We start from the raw sequence: 19,822 nt of genomic DNA, 5'->3' as shown, positions 1-19,822 counted from the left end.
ATAAGACTGCGGCTTTTTCTTTTGATAGAGCATCAAACAGCACTTAAATTTAAGCGAGAATCATTGAGATATTTCAGATTAAAGTAATTTGAACAAAAAAATACGCATTTTAATACGTTCAAATCTGAATAATTTGAAAACGTTAAAGGATACGAGAGCTTCCCCTCATGAAGTATTAGGTGAATTATTTTTTGTTCCTCACGATAAAAAAACCGGAATCTTTACATTGAGTAGTTTCCAATGGCTGCGTCTTTAAATATAAGGAGTTTAATCAGGTCATCAACATTTATTTTTCGTAGCAAAATACCAAATGTTTTGAAGAGTTGTTAGTGGTCTGATCATAGATAACAAATACAATTTTTATATATCAGGTGAATTATTATTTTTATTTAAATGTTTTGCCTGCCGAAGACAGGTTTTATGAACTAGCTCGTCATAAAATAATTTATTAATGAAAATAAGCCTGTGCATAAAAGGTGCAATGAAGCGTTGCTAATCTGTAAATATGATCATCGGCCGACATTCACTTAAGAATCAATTGTAAATGGTATTTAAAACATTTTTATTTCCGCTTGTTCACCCAGGATAGCTTCACTAAGTTTCACGACTCATTTTCAGGAGGGTCACGCCAAGGTTTTTGCAGTGGGGCGGGGGGGGGGGGCGCTAATTGCTTTGTGTATTCCAGCTGAGAAATATGTGTAGCTGTGTCAACAGTTTTAATTTACATAGATCACATGGCATGTTTCTACAGAAATCATCATTCCACCAGTTGAAGCCACAAGACCACCTGGGCCAACCACAAAAAAATGGTAAATACCCATACAAGTCGGCAACATTATTACAGTTTTCAAGGTGTAACTTAAGTATTGATACACTACAAATAGTTTGAAAATGAATACAATATTGGAGTGTGTCTTGGGATGTGTGTTCTTTAGTCCTCTGCTCAATGATGATGGGTCTTCGGCTCCAACTCGCTCCCCCCATCCTCCTCTGATCCAAAGCTTCCTTCATTTCACCATATGGCCCATCATCCTCTAAACGTCAAGGATCTGTTTTTGATTACTCTTTGGTTCTTTCGGTAAAGTCACGTAGAAAGAAAATCAATTAAAAAATTCCACGCAACTTTCTCTAAAATATACCAGTCTTGTTGGGTCTTTCATTGACATGCTAATTTCTCGGCTCCAGCAGCTGCTCCAGCAGACCAACCTCTATCTCTCACCCAACCCCTCTCTCTGTATTTAAGGCCTTGACACAGAGGCATTGGGTCTCTGTGTCTATGTCAGGGGTGGGCAAATTTTTTGACTCGCAGGCCACAATGGGTTCTAAAATTTGACAGAGGGGCCAGGCCAGGAGCAGATGGATGGAGTGTTTGTGTGAACTAATATAAATGACGTGTTAAAAATCATTACATGAAAGGATTTGGCCTTTAACAGGTAGCAAAGCATTTATTTGCAAGACAAAGTGCCTAATCCACATCGTTTACTTAACAGACTCAATTGGCATTTTACGACAATTCTCCATATCCACATCGTAAAACTTTCCAGTGTTTTTTAAGTCTTTCCTTCTCAGAATGCTAGTTTCTGAAGAAGCATAGCAAGTTGAACAAACCGGGTGCTCAGTCTGGTTCTGAACTTGTGGTTACTCACATTAGAACATTACCTAAGTAATATCTTTCAACACTCACGAATTCACTCCAGCTGCTCCTTGTCACTCTTCTATCACCACTATCATGGCTACTATTCCTGTGAACTTCACTCAATGATTCCTCCACCTATGTCAAGGACCTGATCTACCTGTCTGATTTTTCGTCTCGTAAATTTCGGTGTTAAGCTAACAGATAGTTATAGACACTACTTCTTCCCTCACAATGCTCCACTTAGGATTTCCATAATTAAATATTTGTCCCAAGATATTATACCCTTTTTAAATTCGAAAACTATTAATTATTTAATACCGCTGTGTTGAAAGCCGCTTGGAATTTGCGGTCCAGAGATCTGTGCTTAGCAAGCATGATGCATAAACTTATATAACCAAATCCATGATGCAGATTGAAAGTATCGTCTAAAACGTGACTTACAACATTTACAAAGTGCAACTGAAAATGCATGAGTAATCTGAATTCTGTTAACATCCATCCCTTGCCTTTTCTTTCAAAGTGACACCGAAACCCCTGGTTGAGGAAAAGCCAACAAAGCCAGCTCCAGAAGAGAGTGGTGCTCCTCCTCAAGAATCAACTGGACCGAAGGACAAGACACCCCCACCTCCAACCTCCGGCAACAAGGAGCCAGAACCCTCACCCTCAGGAGGGCCAGGTGTGTTCATTTTGCTAGATTACATATATACAGGAAGTATACTGCTTAGGATCAAAGCAAATAATGTGACTTAATTTGTTAGATCTCAACTAATTAGACTTGCGCCTGGATGAGATTTGAACGTGGGACAACCTGTGTAACAGATGCCTGAGGCTGCATATTTATAATGTGGAATGCTGAGGGCAGAATGCCACACCCGTTTATTGTGCTGTACTTTCATGCTCCCTCATCCCACGTTCACTAAACCGCACTGAAGAGCATTATGAAGGATGGTCAAATAACCCCCCCAACCCAGACACCGTTGGGAGGCTTTAATAACCAGTGTATTGGCAAAGAGCTTGACGTTATTTAGTATCACTTTCCAGTAACTTATTTGTAATGCAGATTGAAAGTATTGCCTTAAGGTTGCTTACAACATTTTACAAGGTTCAACTGAAAATGCATGAGTAATCTGAATTCTGTCAACATTCATCCCTTGTCTTTTCTTTCAAAGTGACACCGAAACCCCCAGGAGAGGAAAAGCCAACAAAGCCATCTCCAGCAGAGAGTGGCGCTCCACCTCAAGAACCAACTGGAGCCAAGGACAAGACACCCCCACCTCCAGCCTCCAGCAGCAATGAACCGGAACCATCACCCTCAACTCCAGGCCCAGGTACCATGGTGGAATAAGTTGCAGAATAACATATGGATACTATATTAAATGCAATCACATGTTCAATGAAAGCAACCATACACGCTGGTAGGGTCGGGACATTGCCAGTGACAAAAGACTATGCTATGGTCCTGAATCATTGCAAAAGTGTGTTTTTGTCCTGCTTCATAGTCTTCTGGTCCGATACTTGGCTCATTTTACGGTAACAGGGTGGGAATAACGGACTCTAAGCTGAGTACCTTACTGAGCAGTAGGTCAGCCTGCTTCAGAGTGACACTACCAACTATGTGAGCAGTGCTGGTGATTAAGGCAGCATATTTACATAAAAGTGGGTGGTGCTAATAGAAGGTTTGGCAGCTCACTGCTCTTTGGCTTTGAGCCTCCACAACATTCTGAAGCTTTTTACGTACGTTAATTCAGTATGAAAATATTCATTCTATTCCGGTGCAAAATGATATACGCAGTTTGTTGTATGCTCATAGCAATGGAGCATTCATAGTTTTGATACATTTTATAGCTTTCAGAACATTACCTTGGAGAAAAAGGAGTTGATTTATACAGTAATCGTTTGAAGACTGATTAAGAATGTATCTTTGCAGAAGACTGTGCTCCAGGCTGGTCTGATTGGTACGATGAGCAATATCCTGATGAAGAAAATTGCGGGGATGAGGAATCTTACCAGAAGGTCATAGCCTCAGGGAAAGTGGTTTGTCCGCCTGACTCACCGGTGCAAAACATTGAATGCAAAGCAGAGAGATTCCCCAATACCCCATGGCAGGAATTGGGCCAGACAATCACTTGTGACAAGAATAAAGGACTGAAATGTGTCAATGAGGATTTTTTTATTTTATTTTAATAATTTATGTATGTAGTTTATTGTTAAAAATGCGGTCACAGTCCCTATGATCACTGTTACATTGCATTCATGGATTTTATTTTCGTGATTTCGAAAACGTTTTTTTTTTGTTTTGCCCATGTTTTTGTTTATTGTAGTACGGAGTTAGACTGATGGCCTTAATCTTAGTTGTCTTGTGGTTGTTGTTATTATTTGACTTGCATCCCACTGGGATTTTTGCACACAGCGTTGGTGTACGGTGCTATTTCAGGAATATTTTGATATTTTTTTCCTGTATTTTCTGTTTGCACAGTCACACATAATCACTTTAAGATGTTTTCTTGTTCATGTTTTTAGTTTGTTGCGGTTGCACCCGATTCAAGAGCCAAATGGCTCACAGGGCTATACCAAATAAATTAACTAAATGAACCACTCAGCAATACCTCATCGGCGTGAAACGCCAGGGGGAGGTGTACCTCGCTAGTGACGTCATGTCACCAAGGTATTCACCCCACCCCGTCCACCGCGCCCTTGAGCGTGACGTCACCTCTGCCTGGGTCACTTCCGTTATCTGTTCAAGTAGAATCCATATTTGGGCAACGCCACGCCCAGTGACTGGCGGCTCATTAACATAATGTGTTCGTGAAAGCCGTCGCGAGTTTATTGCGACGAGTTCGGCACCCACGCCCATCCCTCCGCGTATGGGCCAGACTCATTAACATAATTTATTTAAGTTACAGAGCCGCTCATTGTGGGAGGGAAGTTTTGTACCCCGCAAGTGACGTCATGTCAACTCCTGCTGCCGCGTGACGTCATGATGTAACAGGAAGCTGCTGCTCCGCCCGTGCACTGAAATCCGAGGTGAGAAATTCTCATCGCGGTTGTGGTTGTTGTGGTGGTTGTTATGGTGGTTGTTGTTGTTTACCGAGGTAGAGCCTCGCTATCTCTCTCGTAGGGATGTCAATTGAGTAGCAGCGAGCATGGAATCGATGTCCAGGTTGGAACTTTACAACGCGGGGCCTAGCCACGCGGGGCCTTGCCTCCTGCCCTCGCCTGATCGCGTTTGCTTCAATTCTCTCGCCTAAGTTTAATTTGTCTTCACACGACTCGCCACTTTGTAACTTTGTTGTGGTGGTGGTGGTTGTGGTGGTGGTGGTGGTTGTGGTTGTTGTGGTGGTGGTGGTTGTTGTGGTGGTGGTGGTTGTTGTGGTGGTTGTTGTAGTGGACCCCCCTAATGGAACATCTTCGCCGGTTAGAAACATTTAGGCTGGCCTGCCTACGATCCATCCTGGGTTTAACCAGACTGGATTGTGTGAGGAGCTCACAAATCCTTGAAAGATCTGGGCAGGGTCCCATCGGTGAGCTCCTCCGGCAGGCAAGGCTGCGATAGCTGGGTCATGTAGCCCGCATGCCCAGCCACCGCATGCCGAAACAGCTTTTGTTTGGCCGGATTGAGGGGGCTAAGCGGGCGCGGCACGGGCTAGAGAAGAGATGGAGTGATGTGGTACAGGAGGACGTGGAGCTGAGTGGACTTGCCGATGACTGGTACCAGCGGTGTCAAGATCGGCCTCTGTGGAGGAGGCTCGTGAAGGACGCTACTGGGCAGTTGTAGGCAGTCGCCCTCCAACAACAACGGAGGGCGGAGGAGCGACGCTCACAACAGCGAGCGGAGCGCCGGGTGGCTAAAGCACAGCAGGTTGGCACAGTAGGGGGCACAGGTGGTGCATCAGCCAGTCATCTCAGTCAGTCGACCCGTGGCACCTGGGTCTGCCCCGTGACCTCCTGCCAGCGGGCGTTCGACACTTCACGTGGCCTCAGGGTGCACATAGCCTGGCACAAGCGTCGTGGTGACGTCACCGCCACTTAGTGGCGAATGGCGGTTGTTGTTGTTGTAGTGGTGGTGGTGGCTGTGGTGGTTGTTGTGGTGTTTGTGGTTGTTGTGGTTGTTATGGTGGTTGTTGTGGTTATTGTGGTTGTGGGTATTGTGGTGGTGGTGGTGGTTTTGGTGGTGGTTGTGGTGGTAGTGGTGGTTGTGGTGGCTGCGGTGGTGGTTGTTGTGGTGGTTGTTGTGGTGGTTATCGTGGTGGTGGTTGTCGTGGTGGTGGTGGTGGTGGTTGTTGTGGTGGTGGTGGTGGTGGTGGTTGTGGTGGTGGTTGTTGTAGTGGTGGTGGCTGTGGTGGTTGTTGTGGTGGTTGTGGTTGTTAGAGTGGTTGTTGTGGTTATTGTGGTGGTGGGTATTGTGGTGGTAATTGTGGTGGTGGTAATTGTGGTGGTGGTTATTGTGGTGGTGGTTATTGTGGTTTTGGTTATTGTGGTTTTGGTGGTGGTTGTGGTGGTGGTGGTGGTTGTGGTGGCGGCGGTGGTGGTTGTTGTGGTGGTTGTTGTGGTGGTGGTTGTGGTGGTTGTTGTGGTGGTTATTGTGGTGGTGGTTGTCGTGGTGGTGGTTGTGGTTGTTGTTTACCGAGGAAGAGCCTCGCTCTCTCTCTCGTAGGGATGTCAATTGAGTAGCAGCGAGCATGGAAGCGATGTCCAGGTTGGAACTTTACAGCGCGGGGCCTAGCCACGCGGGGCCTTGCCTCCTGCCCTCGCCTGATCGCGTTTGCTTCAAGTCTCTCGCTTAAGTTTAATTTGTCTTCACACGGCTCGCCTCTTTGTCACTTTGTTTTACTTTTAAATATTCACGCAGTTTTTATTTCATTCTTTTTTTTTACCAGGCCAAGCCTGCTTGAGCTGCTGTGCCGCTTTTGTTTTTGAGAAGCTACCTGCCCACAACACAAGGTGAGGCTCGTGAACAGCGTGGCGGTGTTCACTCTGGACGCGTGGCGGTGTTCACTCTGGACGCGTGGCGGTGTTCACTCTGGACGCGTGGCGGTGTTCACTCTGGACGCGTGGCGGTGTTCACTCTAGACGCGTGGCGGTGTTCACTCTAGACGCGTGGCGGTGTTCACTCTAGACGCGTGGCGGTGTTCACTCTAGACGCGTGGCGGTGTTCACTCTAGACGCTTGGCGGTGTTCACTCTGGGCGCGTGGCGGTGTTCACTCTAGACCCGTGGCGGTGTTCACTCTAGGCGCGTGGAGGTGTTTACTCTGGACGCTTGGCGGTGTTCACTCTAGACGCGTGGCGGTGTTCACTCTAGAGGCGTGGCGGTGTTCACTCTAGACGCGTGGCGGTGTTCACTCTAGATGCGTGGCGGTGTTCACTCTAGACGCGTGGCGATGTTCACTCTACTTGGTGGAGTGAGGAAGCATGAATTCTGAGCAGGTGAAGGTGGCCAGGCGTGGGTCTGGACACACCACCACCTGTGAACCATGCCAGTGCGTGGCAGTGGTGGAGCCAGTGGGGGTGGGGTGGCACGTGCCCCACCAACAGTCCGATCGATATTCCTAATTTCGATCGGATCATTGGGGTTTATTAGTCACTAGCTTCACTACCCGGCTTCGCCCGGGACTTGGATTCTTGTCTTGGATAAATTTCATATTCCCTTTTCTGTGTTGCGGGTTGACGCCACACACTCCATGGTCATTTCCCCCACTCCCCCAAAATACAAAAATTATATTTTAATACTTTGTGCATTGTCTCCAGTCTGGAAACTACCCACATTACAAATTTCAAGTTTGTAGCATGTTGGGAAGTATGCTGAACATTTCCAACAGACACAAATTCACAATTGTGTGCAGTTGCGTATACAGTACACAACTTCCCTGATGGCAAACACCTTCAGCGAGCGCGATGCCTATCACACGCGTCGAATAAAAAGCAAGGGACAAGTCCTTACTAACAACTCCTTACTTAATAAGAACTCCTTACTTACTAACAACGCCTTACTTACTAACAACGCCTTACTAACAACGCCTTACTTACTAACAACTCCTTACATACTAACAACTCCTTACTTACTATCAACTCCTTACTAACAACTCCTTACTTACTAACAACTCCTTACATACTAACAACTCCTTACTTACTAACAACTCCTTACTTACAACTCCTATCATTTTTCATTGCTTAAGGGGTTGCCCCATCTACCTGAAAATCCTGGCTCCACCTCTGAGTGTGTGACAGGGTCAAGTTTGTATTTGCAGTAAAGTCTATTAACGCTATTGAGCACGGAGGTTATATCAAAACAGTTTATTTTTGTCTTTCTCTGGAACTCTTTGTAAGAATGGAGTCAGGAAGTTATCACAGCACACGTGCAGCTGAAGTCGGAACTGTTCATCCCATCATTCAAGGACATCTGTGCCTAGCTTCACACCTCTAAGTTGCGATTGAACATTAATTTATGCATTTCTGCATGACACAAACAGTATTATTTTCAATACCCTTTGCTATGTCAGCTGAATTTAGCTTTCATAAATATTCCTTTTGAAGCCAGACAGCCAAAATTGTGTGCTCGGAGTTTTGGGTTAACATTCATTTTGAAGATACGAGGGCTTCCAGGCACGTTTATGACCATTTGCCCTCTCATTGTGTGCCATAACGGCCCGTGTGATGAATTTGGGACACTTTTTCACTATATCATGAAATTATGACTAAGTATAGACGTGTAAGTCACGTGACTGTATATATGCATTCCTCTGTGCATCGATACTGACGTGTAGATGGTGTGGATAATCTTTTTTTGTCTGCAGCTGTAGCTTCTTCTGCAGAATTTGTCTGATGGAGCAAAGGCACTCGGCGCGGCTTGGTGCAAAAAGGCAACAATGCGACCGGCGTGAAAACAGCCCGGATCGTACTGAACATTTGACACGGCACCAGAGAACTCACACAGGAGAGAAACCCTTCAAGTGCAGTGTGTGTGGGAAGGCGTTTGCATGTTCATCTGCTCTTGTAGCACACCAGAGAACACACACGGGAGAGAAACCCTTCAAGTGCAGTGTGTGTGGGAAGGCGTTTTCAGATTCATCTACTCTTAAAAAACACCAGAGAACACACACGGGAGAGAAACCCTTCAAGTGCAGTGTGTGTGGGAAGGCGTTTTCAGTTTCATCTACTCTTGTAACACACCAGAGAACACACACGGGAGAGAAATCCTTCAAGTGCAGTGTGTGTGGGAAGGCGTTTGCACATGCATCTACTCTTGTACCACACCGGAGAACTCACACGGGAGAGAAACCCTTCAAGTGCAGTGTGTGTGGGAAGGCGTTTGCACAGTCACCACATCTTCAAGTACACCAGAAAACACACACGGGAGAGAAACCTTTCAAGTGCAGTGTGTGTGGGAAGGCGTTTGCACTTTCACCAAATCTTCATGTACACCAGAGAACACACACGGGAGAGAAACCCTTCAAGTGCAGTGTGTGTGGGAAGGCGTTTACACTTTCATCTACTCTTGTAACACACCAGAGAACACACACGGGAGAGAAACCCTTCAAGTGCAGTGTGTGTGGGACGGCGTTTTCACAGTCATCTGCTCTTGTTGCACACCAGAGAAGACACACGGGAGAGAAACCCTTCAAGTGCAGTGTGTGTGGGAAGGCGTTTGCAAAGTCATCAAATCTTCAAGTACACCAGAGAACACACAAGCATCAGAAGATCCAAAAGGAGTGGAGTCTGAAATCAGCTTGTGGAAGTCAAAGTGCCGCAATGAGCCCATCCCTCATGAAACAAGAACCGGAAGAAAATCCCAGCTTGGACACTTTTAAAGGTATCAAGGTGAAATATGAAGAGGTGAAGGTGAAATATGAAGAAGTGATGGTGAAGAGCGAAGAAGTGATGGTGAAGAGTGAAGTGAAGGTAAAATGTGAAGATGAAGATTCAACTCCAAAATCTGACCTTCACATCGATGGAGGCAACGTGAAGCAGGAGGAGAATTCTGACTGTGAGGCAGAGCGAGGCAACTCCCAGCAGTTTGTGGAAGTGGAGGTGTGGGTGGACTTCCTCCGAGACAATACAAAGTCAAATAGAGACCCGATAGATGTGTAAGGCAGAGACGATTTCGCTCCAATAGATGCACCTTTGTCACAGGCCTTTAATGACAATGTGAAGTTGAACACTCAATTCCTAGGTTCAACCTGCAGGGTAAGAGCGGCCAGTCTTTGTGGACCTGTGGGTTGGGTAGATCTCTAACCATGAGCGAGAGCGAATAAGCTCCTAAGCATTCACTAGGTTTTAATCATTCCATTTATATGGTGCTTAATCGCCTCTGGCAATTCGGAGTTTTGTATCATATCTTGTCTCAAAATCTCGAAGAGCACCCCCAAGTAGCAGCTGCCCCAGTGTGGCACAAGGTGGTGGCCCTGCACCAGCCTGAATGTGGACAAGGGCCTGTCAGTAGGGGGCGACGGTTGATGTGGCATCTCAGTTGTGGAGTTTGTAGGTAATGTTTAGAATTTGATCAATTTTGACCCAGACGCCAGCATGCAATGGCCTTCTCGTTTTGATTGGCGCAATAGTATGTTGTACATACACTGTTAAGCAGATGGTGCGTATTTTTAAAAATATCTTCTTGTTAATACGATGTAACCTGATACAGCATATTTCAGTGCAGTAATACAATTTTGTTAAAATGACTCAATAATTTATAATGAATACTTGTCTGATTGTGTGCATACATGTTACATTTTGTCTATAACGGTCAAACATTAAAAAAGTAATGTTAGGACAAAGTGTGTGTTTTGGAAGGAATCTGTACAGATAACTCGGGTGAGACTCATTGTTCTTGTGATACAGGGCAAAGGGTATTTTTGTGTTTTCAGGAAGCATCTCCCTCTGGAGCAACTCATTGTCTTTGAAATAGGGAGTACACTCGGATCATTCATCAGTGACGAGGCATACCACTCAAAAGTTACACGTAGAGGAGATACATTCTCTACAACGCGAATTATAATTTTGTATTACGTGTTGAGGTAGATTTCGTCGAACTAGGACTAGAAATGTTCCTTGCTGATTAACGTCTGGATGTTCACAACCAAGGGTTGAAGCAAGCCTGACCACCTGCGGCGCCCCTCACAACCATTTACGGCCTTGGGCCAGGAAAGTCACGAAAAAAATTGCACACGAACGATGCCTCCACGCAAGCTTCCGATGCTCCGTTTTGAAGTTTGGAAATGAAACAACTTTGAATTTTATCATGTTTTTAATTAGATAATTGTATTTCTTCATTAAAAGCTTATTCATTGAAGACGATATTTAGTGTGAATTTTCTCTCGTCATTAAGTAGATGGCCTTGCTGGGTGTTCGGTTCGATGCGGACTTTCACCTGGTTGGGATCGCGGGATCGAGATGAGGCGACACAGAGCTGGCCGTGCGAGAAGACCGCCGTCTGCAGATCGAACGTCTGTCTCTGCGCCTCCATCGTTCATGCAGGGGGTGTGTAGGTTTGCAGCGCCCCCTGCATGAAAACGACTGGAAGTTGTGCACGTGTTTTTAATCATAAATTGTACACCAAAACCGGTTCATAGTTGGCTTGCACTGAATAAATGTTGCCGTAATTATGGACTCGCAGAAGGCCATGGGATTTATATTTTGCGTAAAAATTCCTTTGTTTTGCGGAGAGACCGATAAATGAAAGACGTCTGCTGAGCTTGTTCATATCTGTGTACACCGAAGTCCCGCATTGCATACACGTACACACCACACACAATGAAATAGAAACTAGAACGACTTCATTCCGGGGATGGGCAAAGATTGAGGAATGTCTTTCAATGGAGCGAGTTCAGTTTGTTCGATTTAACATCTCTGTCCGTCTGTGTCTCTGTTCCCCTCTGTGTCTCTCGCTGACTGTGTCTCTGTCATCTCTCTATCTTTCTGTGTTCCTCTTGTCTGTGTCTGTCCACCTCTTGTCAGTCTCTGTGTGTGTCTCTATCAGCGTCTTTTCAACCGTATTCAACTACTGTCAGTAGCAACATGCACCCGTTCAACTTTCACGGCCCACGACTGCACGTGACTCAAACTTGCTCCGAGTCTCTGTACGTTGAACATATTTCGCACCGTACGTAGCCAACCATGCTAATCTGTGGGTCTCTGTGTGAGTCTGTGTGTATCTGGAACTTGAGACTTGATACGAAGCTTTCGTGACTGCAAGAATTACTCTGTTTTTTTCGGTAAAGTCACGTATAAATAAAAAATAATAAAATAACAATAGCGTACGACGTTTCGGTTGCAACACAAGCAGCCATCATCAGGTACAGAAGAGCTAAATTTACGAGAGAGAGGAAACACATAACCCCAGATGTATATACAGACACCCAAGTAGGGGGGAACTAACAGATACAACAGGGTACAACAGAGAGAGAAGCATACCAAACAATCAGGGTTTAGCAAAATTTGGAAACCATATAAAGCAACACAGACGGTCGGTCAAAACACAACACATAGTCTGGTTGATTACGCTATTTCAAAGATTGTTACATTGCAAGTTAAGTATGAAATTTAAAATACAGACCGCGTGCACACACACGGTCTGTATTTTAAATTTCATACTTAACTTGCAATTTAACAATCTTTGAAATAGCGTAATCAACCAGACTATGCGTTAATTGTGTTTTGACCGACCGTCTGTGTTGCTTTATATGGTTTCCAAATTTTGCTAAACCCTGATTGTTTGGTATGCTTCTCTCTCTGTTGTACCCTGTTGTATCTGTGTTAGTTCCCCCCTACTTGGGTGTCTGTATATACATCTGGGGTTATGTGTTTCCTCTCTCTCGTAAATTTAGCTCTTCTGTACCTGATGATGGCTGCTTGTGTTGCAACCGAAACGTCGTACGCTATTGTTATTTTATTATTTTTTTATACGTGACTTTACCGAAAAAACAAAGAGTTATCTGGATCTTCTTTCGCACCGTACGTAGCCGAACCTGCACAAGAGGAGCAGCTGGTATCTGTGGAGCTGTGGGCTGGGTACATCTGTCAGCGGGAGCGAGAGACAATGAAGCTCCCAAGCATTCACTACGTTACCAACATCATATTTGCACTCATAAGTCGCTTGCCTAACTGCCTCGGCAACTCGGTGTTTCGTATCGAATCTCATCTCAAACAATCGAAGGACCCATTCCCTAAGTGGCAGCTGCCCCTGTGTGGCACAAGGTGGCCCTGCACCGGCCTGCACGTGGACATGAGTCTGTCGGTAGGGGGCGATCATTGACGCGCCATCTCTGTTGTGTAGTTTCTGGATAATGTTTGGAATTGCCACAATTTTGACCGTGACACCAACATGCAATGACCTGTGCGTTGTGAATGACACAGCGCTATGTTTTACATCTGCCGTGAAGCAGACTGCATATTGTGGTGAATGTTACTGGGGTAGCCAAGTGTGTCTGTCGGATTTGAACCATGAACCTCTGCAATAAATAGAGAATGTACTACCATATTCTTGGTTCTTTCGGTTGGCGCCGATGATTGCAGCCTCGGCCGGTTGGTGTGCCCGTGCTGGTGAGAGAGGCCTGCTGTTCAGCACACCCATGCTGGTGAGAGGGGCCTGCTGTTCAGCACACCCGTGCTGGTGAGAGGGGCCTGCTGTTCAGGACACCCGTGCTGGTGAGAGGGGCCTGCTGTTCAGCACACCTGTGTTGGTGAGAGAGGCCTGCTGTTCAGCACACCCGTGCTGGTGAGAGGGGCCTGCTGTTCATCACACCCGTGCTGGTGAGAAGATGGTGCCGATGATGGTAGCCTCAGCCGGTCGGTGCGCCCTGTTTTGTCTTGTTTTGTCAATTTTTTCTGCGTTTTGCCAAGATTTTCAGAGTTCCCTAACAAAAGACGAACTTTTAAACATCAGGGAAACAACTCCTGTGGATTTATTTCCTAACTTTCTGCGTCCAGCGGCAAAATTAGTGGGAATTCTAATGAAAGCCGCGCTAGGCTTTGCTCAAGCAGCGAAACGCCGCCCAAGGGGTAAACGGTCGGGGGCTCTAGTACGGCTACGCAGAAGCGGGACCCGAACAGTGCTTCCGAACTCTTTCCTCTCCAATGTACGTTCACTGTGCAACAAAATGGACGAACTTCAGCTACTGATGGTGAAAAACAAAGACTTTCATCTTCTGTTTTGTGCTTCACGGAGACATGGCTGTGTGATTTGATTCCGGACACTTCGCTACAACTGGCAGGATTCCATCTTGTAAGATTGGATCGTGACATAGCACTTTCCGGCAAGACGAAAGGCGGTGGTATTTGTTTTTACATTAACAGTGGCTGGTGTGTAGATACCACAGTGATTCTGCAACATTGTTCTCCGCTCCTTGAATCATTTTTTTTAAACTGTAAACCTTTCTACTCGCCTCGCGAGTTCGCGTCGCTCATTTTGGTCGGAGTTTACTTGCCGCCGGGTCCTCAGGTTAAAGAGGCCCAATGCATGCTCGCCGACCAGATTCTGAGTGTGGAGCGAGCAGATCCAGATATTCGCTGGTTATTGTACTTGGCGACTTTAACAAAGGTAATCTCGGCCACGAACTCCCCAAATACATACAATTCATTAAATGCCCTACCAGAGAAGGGAATACTCTGGATCACCGCTACACTACAGTGAGAAGAGCCTACCACGCCGTCCCCCGAGCAGCACTAGGACACTCTGACCATGCCATGGTCCACCTGATTCCTGCATACAGGCAGAAACTAAAGCTCTGTAAACCTGCTGTGAGGACATCTAAACAGTGGACCAGTGAGGCTGTGGAGGATTTACGGGCGTGCTTAGACTGTACTGACTGGGATATGTTCACGACTGCTACCAATAGTCTGGATGAACTCACAGAGGCTGTGACGTCGTACACCAGCTTTTGTGAGGACTGCTGTATCCCAACACGTACCAGGGTGAACTTTAACAACAATAAGCCCTGGTTCTCAGCAAAGCTCAGAAGGTTGAGGTTGGAGAAGGAGGAAGCGTTTAGGGTTGGAGATAGAGACAGATTCAAGGAGTCGAAGAACAGGTTAGCAAGGCGGTGAGAGAGGCTAAACGGCTGTACTCAGAGAGACTAAAACACCAGTTCTCTGCTAACGACTCTGCTTCTGTCTGGAGAGGGCTCAGGCAGATCACCAACTACAAGCCCAGAGCCCCCCACACCACTAACGACTCCCCCCTGGCCAACGACCTGAACGAGTTCGACTGCAGATTTGAAAGACAATTGGACTGTCCTGAACTACCCCTTCCCACCCAAGAGGCCCCATCCCCCACCCCTACTACAGAGACGACTCTCTCCTTTCAGGAGGGAGAAGTTAATAGACTTTTCAAGAGGCAGAACCCATGCAAAGCAGCTGTCTCTCCAGCCACCCTCAGGCACTGCGCTGACCAGCTGTCTCCGGTGTTCACCTACATCTTTAACACCTCCCTGGAGACATGCCATGTACCAGCCTGTCTCAAGTCCTCTACCATCATCCCTGTGCCCAAAAAGCCAAGGCCAACAGGACTAAATGATTATAGACCGGTCGCCCTTACCTCTGTGGTAATTAAGTCTTTTGAGCGCCTGGTCCTGGCACACCTCAAAGCCATCACAGACCCTCTCCTGAACCCCCTTCAGTTTGCCTACAGAGCCAACAGGTCTGTGGACGACGCAGTTAACATGGCCCTCCACTTCACCCTACAGCATCTGGACTCCCCAGCATCATACACCAGGATCCTGTTTGTGGACTTCAGCTCTGCCTTCAACACCATCATCCCTGCCCTGCTTCAGGACAAGCTCTTCCAGCTGAACGTGCCCTACATCACCTGTAAATGAATCACAGACTTCCTGTCTGACAGGAAGCAGTGCGTTAAGCTGGGAACACAAGTCTCTGACTCCAGGTCCATCAGCACCGGAACGCCTCAGGGCTGCGTCCTTTCCCCACTGCTCTTCTCCCTGTATACCAACAGCTGCACCTCCAATCATCAGTCAGTCAAACTCTTGAAGTTTGCGGGCGACACCACCCTCATTGGGCTGATCTCTGGTGGGGATGAGTCTGACTATAGGTGGGAAGCTAACAACCTGGTGACCTGGTGTAGCCAGAACAACTTAGAGCTAAATGCTCCAAAGACAGTTGAGATGGTTGTGAACTTCAAGAAGAATACAGCCCCACTCACCCCCATCACCCTGTGCGACTCCCCAGTCAAAACTGTAGAGTCCTTCCGCTTCCTGGGACAAGAGCAGACTGCAGCGAATCATCCACACTCTCGTCGCTCCAGAAAGACTCTGACCCAATTCTCCCTCGTGCCCCCTTATGTCCCCAAAGCCCGTTAACCCCTGGGTTACATGACGTCATCCTGAGCATCCAATCGAATCCTCTTTGCGGCCGTTTCGAGCGCTCTGGCCGTTGGGGGTGGGGGGGGTCGCGTCATCCCCCCCTCCCTTCCCATTGTCTCTGTGCCTGCGTTCCTCAATGGTGACTCACCGATAATCCCCTCGCTCCCTCCTACTTAAGTCAACTCTCATCTGCCTGGGGGCTTTCCCCTCCCACCCCACTGTTTACCCTGCCGCTGGGTGCTGGCTGAAGTTGCCATCCCCCCGTGTTGTGAATGCTTCATCGCGGCCGGCCTGTAAAGCTCTACGCCCCCTTTTTGGGGGGGGCCGCCATGTAATCCGGTCTGGGGGGCTCAGCCAATTTCCTGGTCCGGGGAAACCGTGGAACCGTGGAACGTTCCTGCTAGTGGGGTCCTCGGGTGAAAACCATCGTACCAGGTGATCCCTCCTCGAGACCCTACGGGGGTGCCATGCGAGTGTTAAGTGGGGCGTGCGTTCGTCGGGGGGGGGGGGGGGGCGCGTGGAGGGGGTAGCGCCGACCGAGCTGCTCCGCTGCGGTGGCACCACACAATCTACCAACCGTCGAGGACCTGCGCACCTCGAGGAGCATGAGGCGAGCGAGGAAGATTTGTGGCCGATTCCTCCCACCCTGGACACTTCTCTATTCCAGCTACTCCCCTCCGGCAGAAGGCTGCGGTCCATCGGGACCGAAACCTCACGCCACAAAAACAGTTTCTTCCCATCCGCTGCTGGCCTCTTCAACAAGGCCAAGGGCTTACACCGACTTGAACATTTTATCTTCAAAATGACACCTTGCCATATTTACACTGTTACCTTATTTGTATTTTTTGTATTTTTAGATTGCATCTTATAGCTACTTGATATTCCATATTTATTCAAAATTTTACACTTTAGCCCCCTTAGTGTTGGTTAGACTTTGTACCTTTAGTATAGTTAGACTTGTATACCACTTATTTAAGATTTAACATTCCTACATGTTGAATGTATGCACCTTCCTTCCAAAGTAAATTCCGTGTCTGTGCGAACTTTCATGGCGAATAAAACCCTTTCTGATTAAAACCCTTTCTGATGAAAGTCACATTAATAGAAAAAAAAATAATTTAAAAATGTGCTTATTTTTATTATTTAAATTGTCATTTTATCTTTTTTCTTTAATGTAACATGTTTTTTTTAATTTACGTGACTTTACCGAAAGAACCAAGAATATTAATTCCTGCAGTCACGAAAGTTTTAAGTCAAAATAGAATGCGCCTCCACTCGGCTCGCCTCAATCTGCGTGGAGGCTTGGCCCCCACACACACACAGTGTACACACACACAGTGTACACACACACAGTGTACACACATACACACACGGTGTACGTACACACACAGTGTACATACAGCATGTACGTACACACAGTGTGTACACACACAGTGTACACACGCACACACAGTGTACACGTACACACACAGTGTACACACACACAGTGTGTACAAACACAGTGTACACACACAGTGTACACACACAGTGTACACACACACAGTGTACACACACACAGTGTACATACAGCATGTGTGTACGTACACACAGTGTGTGTACGTACACACACAGTGTACGTACGTACACACAGAGTGTACAAACACAGTGTACACACACAGTGTACACACACACAGTGTACATACAGCATGTACGTACACACAGTGTGTAGTGTGTGTACACACACACACGGTGTAAGACTGTAAGTACACATACATATGGGCCAAGCTCATTAACATAATTTATTCACGTGCGGAGCCGCTCATTGTGGGAGGGGAGTGTTATCGTTCCCCACAAGTGACGTCATGTCACCTCCTGCTGCTGCGTGACGTCGCGAGATAACGGGGAAGCTGCTGCTCCGCCCGTGCACTGAAATCCGAGGTGAGAAATTCTTATCGCGGTTGTGGTTGTGGTGGTTGTTGTTGTTTACCGAGGTAGAGCCTCGCTCTCTTTCTCAGGGATGTCAATTGAGTAGCAGCGAGCATGGAATCGATGTCCAGGTTGGAACTTTACAACGCGGGGCCTAGCCACGCGAGGCCTAGCCACGCGGGGCCTTGCCTCCTGCCCTCGCCTGATCGCGTTTGCTTCAATTCTCTCGCTTAAGTTTAATTTGTCTTCACACGGCTCGCCACTTTGTAACATTGTTTTACTTTTAAATATTCACGCAGTTTTTATTTCATTCTTTTTTTTTACCAGGCCAAGCCTGCTTGAGCTGCTGTGCCGCTTTTGTTTTTGAGAAGCTATCTGCCCACAACACAAGGTGAGGCTCGTGAACAGCGTGGCGGTGTTCAATCTGGACGCGTGGCGGTGTTCACTCTGGACGCGTGGCGGTGTTCACTCTGGACGCGTGGCGGTGTTCACTCTGGACGCGTGGCGGTGTTCACTCTGGACGCGTGGCGGTGTTCACTCTGGACGCGTGGCGGTGTTCACTCTGGACGCGTGGCGGTGTTCACTCTAGACGCGTGGAGGTGTTCACTCTGGACGCTTGGCGGTGTTCACTCTAGACGCGTGGCGGTGTTCACTCTAGACGCGTGGCGGTGTTCACTCTAGACGCGTGGCGGTGTTCACTCTGGACGCGTGGCGGTGTTCACTCTGGACGCGTGGCGGTGTTCACTCTGGACGCGTGGCGGTGTTCACTCTGGACGCGTTGCGGTGTTCACTCTGGACGCGTGGTGGTGTTCACTCTGGACACGTGGCGGTGTTCACACTAGACGCGTGGCGGTGTTCACTCTAGACGCATGGTGGTGTTCACTCTAGACGCGTGGCGGTGTTCACTCTGGACGCGTGGCGGTGTTCACTCTGGACGCGTGGCGGTGTTCACTCTAGACGCGTGGCGGTGTTCACTCTGGACGCGTGGCGGTGTTCACTCCAGACGCGTGGCGGTGTTCACTCAGGACGCGTGGCGGTGTTCACTCTAGACGCGTGGCGGTGTTCACTCTGGACGCGTGGCGGTGTTCACTGTAGACGCGTGGCGGTGTTCACTCTGGACGCGTGGCGGTGTTCACTCTAGACGCGTGGCGGTGTTCACTCTAGACGCGTGGTGGTGTTCACTCTGGACGCGTGGCGGTGTTCACTCTAGACGCGTGGCGGTGTTCACTCTAGACGCGTGGCGGTGTTCACTCTGGACGCGTGGTGGTGTTCACTCTGGACGCGTGGCAGTGTTCACTCTGGACGTGTGGCGGTGTTCACTCTGGACGCGTGGCGGTGTTCACTCTGGACGCTTGGCGGTGTTCACTCTAGATGCGTGGCGGTGTTCACTCTAGACGCGTGGTGGTGTTCACTCTGGACGCGTGGCGGTGTTCACTCTGGATGCGTGGCGGTGTTCACTCTGGACGCGTGGCTGTGTTCACTCTAGACGCGTGGCGGTGTTCACTCTAGACGCGTGGCGGTGTTCACTCTGGACGCGTGGCGGTATTCACTCTCTGCCTGTTGAGTGGGGACAACCGGGGGATCCGGAAGGAAATCCACATGACCACAGAGAGAGAGAGACGCAACCTCCAAATATACAGCAGGCGTCAGGGTCGGGATCGAACCCACGACTTCCTGTATGCCTGGAGAGGTAGTTTACATCTCACCACATGGAGAGAGAGACACGTAGCCTCGGCGATGTTGATTGATCTTCAATTAATTACTTGGTGGAGTAAGGAAACATTAATACTGAGCGGATTAAGGTGGCCAGGCATGCGTCTGGACACACCACCAACTGTTTACCATGCCAGTGTGTGACAGTGTCAAGTTTGTATTTGCAGTAAAGTCTATTAACTCTATTGAGCACGGAGGTTATATCAAAACAGTTTATTTTTGTTTTTCTCCGGAACTCTTTGTAAGAATGGAGTCAGGAAG

At 47.7% G+C, this 19,822-nt stretch overlaps 1 protein-coding gene and 1 long non-coding RNA gene across 3 annotated transcripts in view; both read left to right on the top strand.

Annotated features, from left to right (window-relative positions):
* LOC116954821 (uncharacterized) overlaps positions 1–19,822 on the top strand; it is a 60,666-nt gene that overhangs the window by 38,032 nt on the left and 2,812 nt on the right. Inside the window, exons 6-10 of the mRNA XM_076057525.1 lie at positions 752–809; positions 2,157–2,312; positions 2,806–4,660; positions 6,514–6,577; positions 8,429–9,302. Of these exons, the coding sequence (XP_075913640.1) occupies positions 8,457–9,302 (846 nt within the window). The 5' untranslated portion in view covers positions 752–809; positions 2,157–2,312; positions 2,806–4,660; positions 6,514–6,577; positions 8,429–8,456. The remainder of the gene's footprint in view (positions 1–751; positions 810–2,156; positions 2,313–2,805; positions 4,661–6,513; positions 6,578–8,428; positions 9,303–19,822) is intronic.
* Positions 17,569–18,549, top strand: LOC142907765 (uncharacterized). 2 transcript variants are annotated; one of them, XR_012931260.1, is made up of 3 exons: positions 17,569–17,860; positions 18,176–18,239; positions 18,530–18,549. It is a non-coding gene; the product is annotated as an uncharacterized LOC142907765 (long non-coding RNA). The 2 variants fall into 2 exon arrangements; XR_012931259.1 differs by lacking the exon at positions 18,530–18,549 and adding an exon at positions 18,484–18,521.

This window comes from Petromyzon marinus, chromosome 83, assembly GCF_048934315.1.
Source record: "Petromyzon marinus isolate PM22_M1 ecotype Great Lakes invasive population chromosome 83, UKy_Petmar_22M1.pri1.0, whole genome shotgun sequence".
In the NCBI taxonomy this organism is placed as follows: Eukaryota; Metazoa; Chordata; class Hyperoartia; order Petromyzontiformes; family Petromyzontidae; genus Petromyzon; species Petromyzon marinus.
This window is presented reverse-complemented; position numbering and strand designations above follow the sequence as displayed.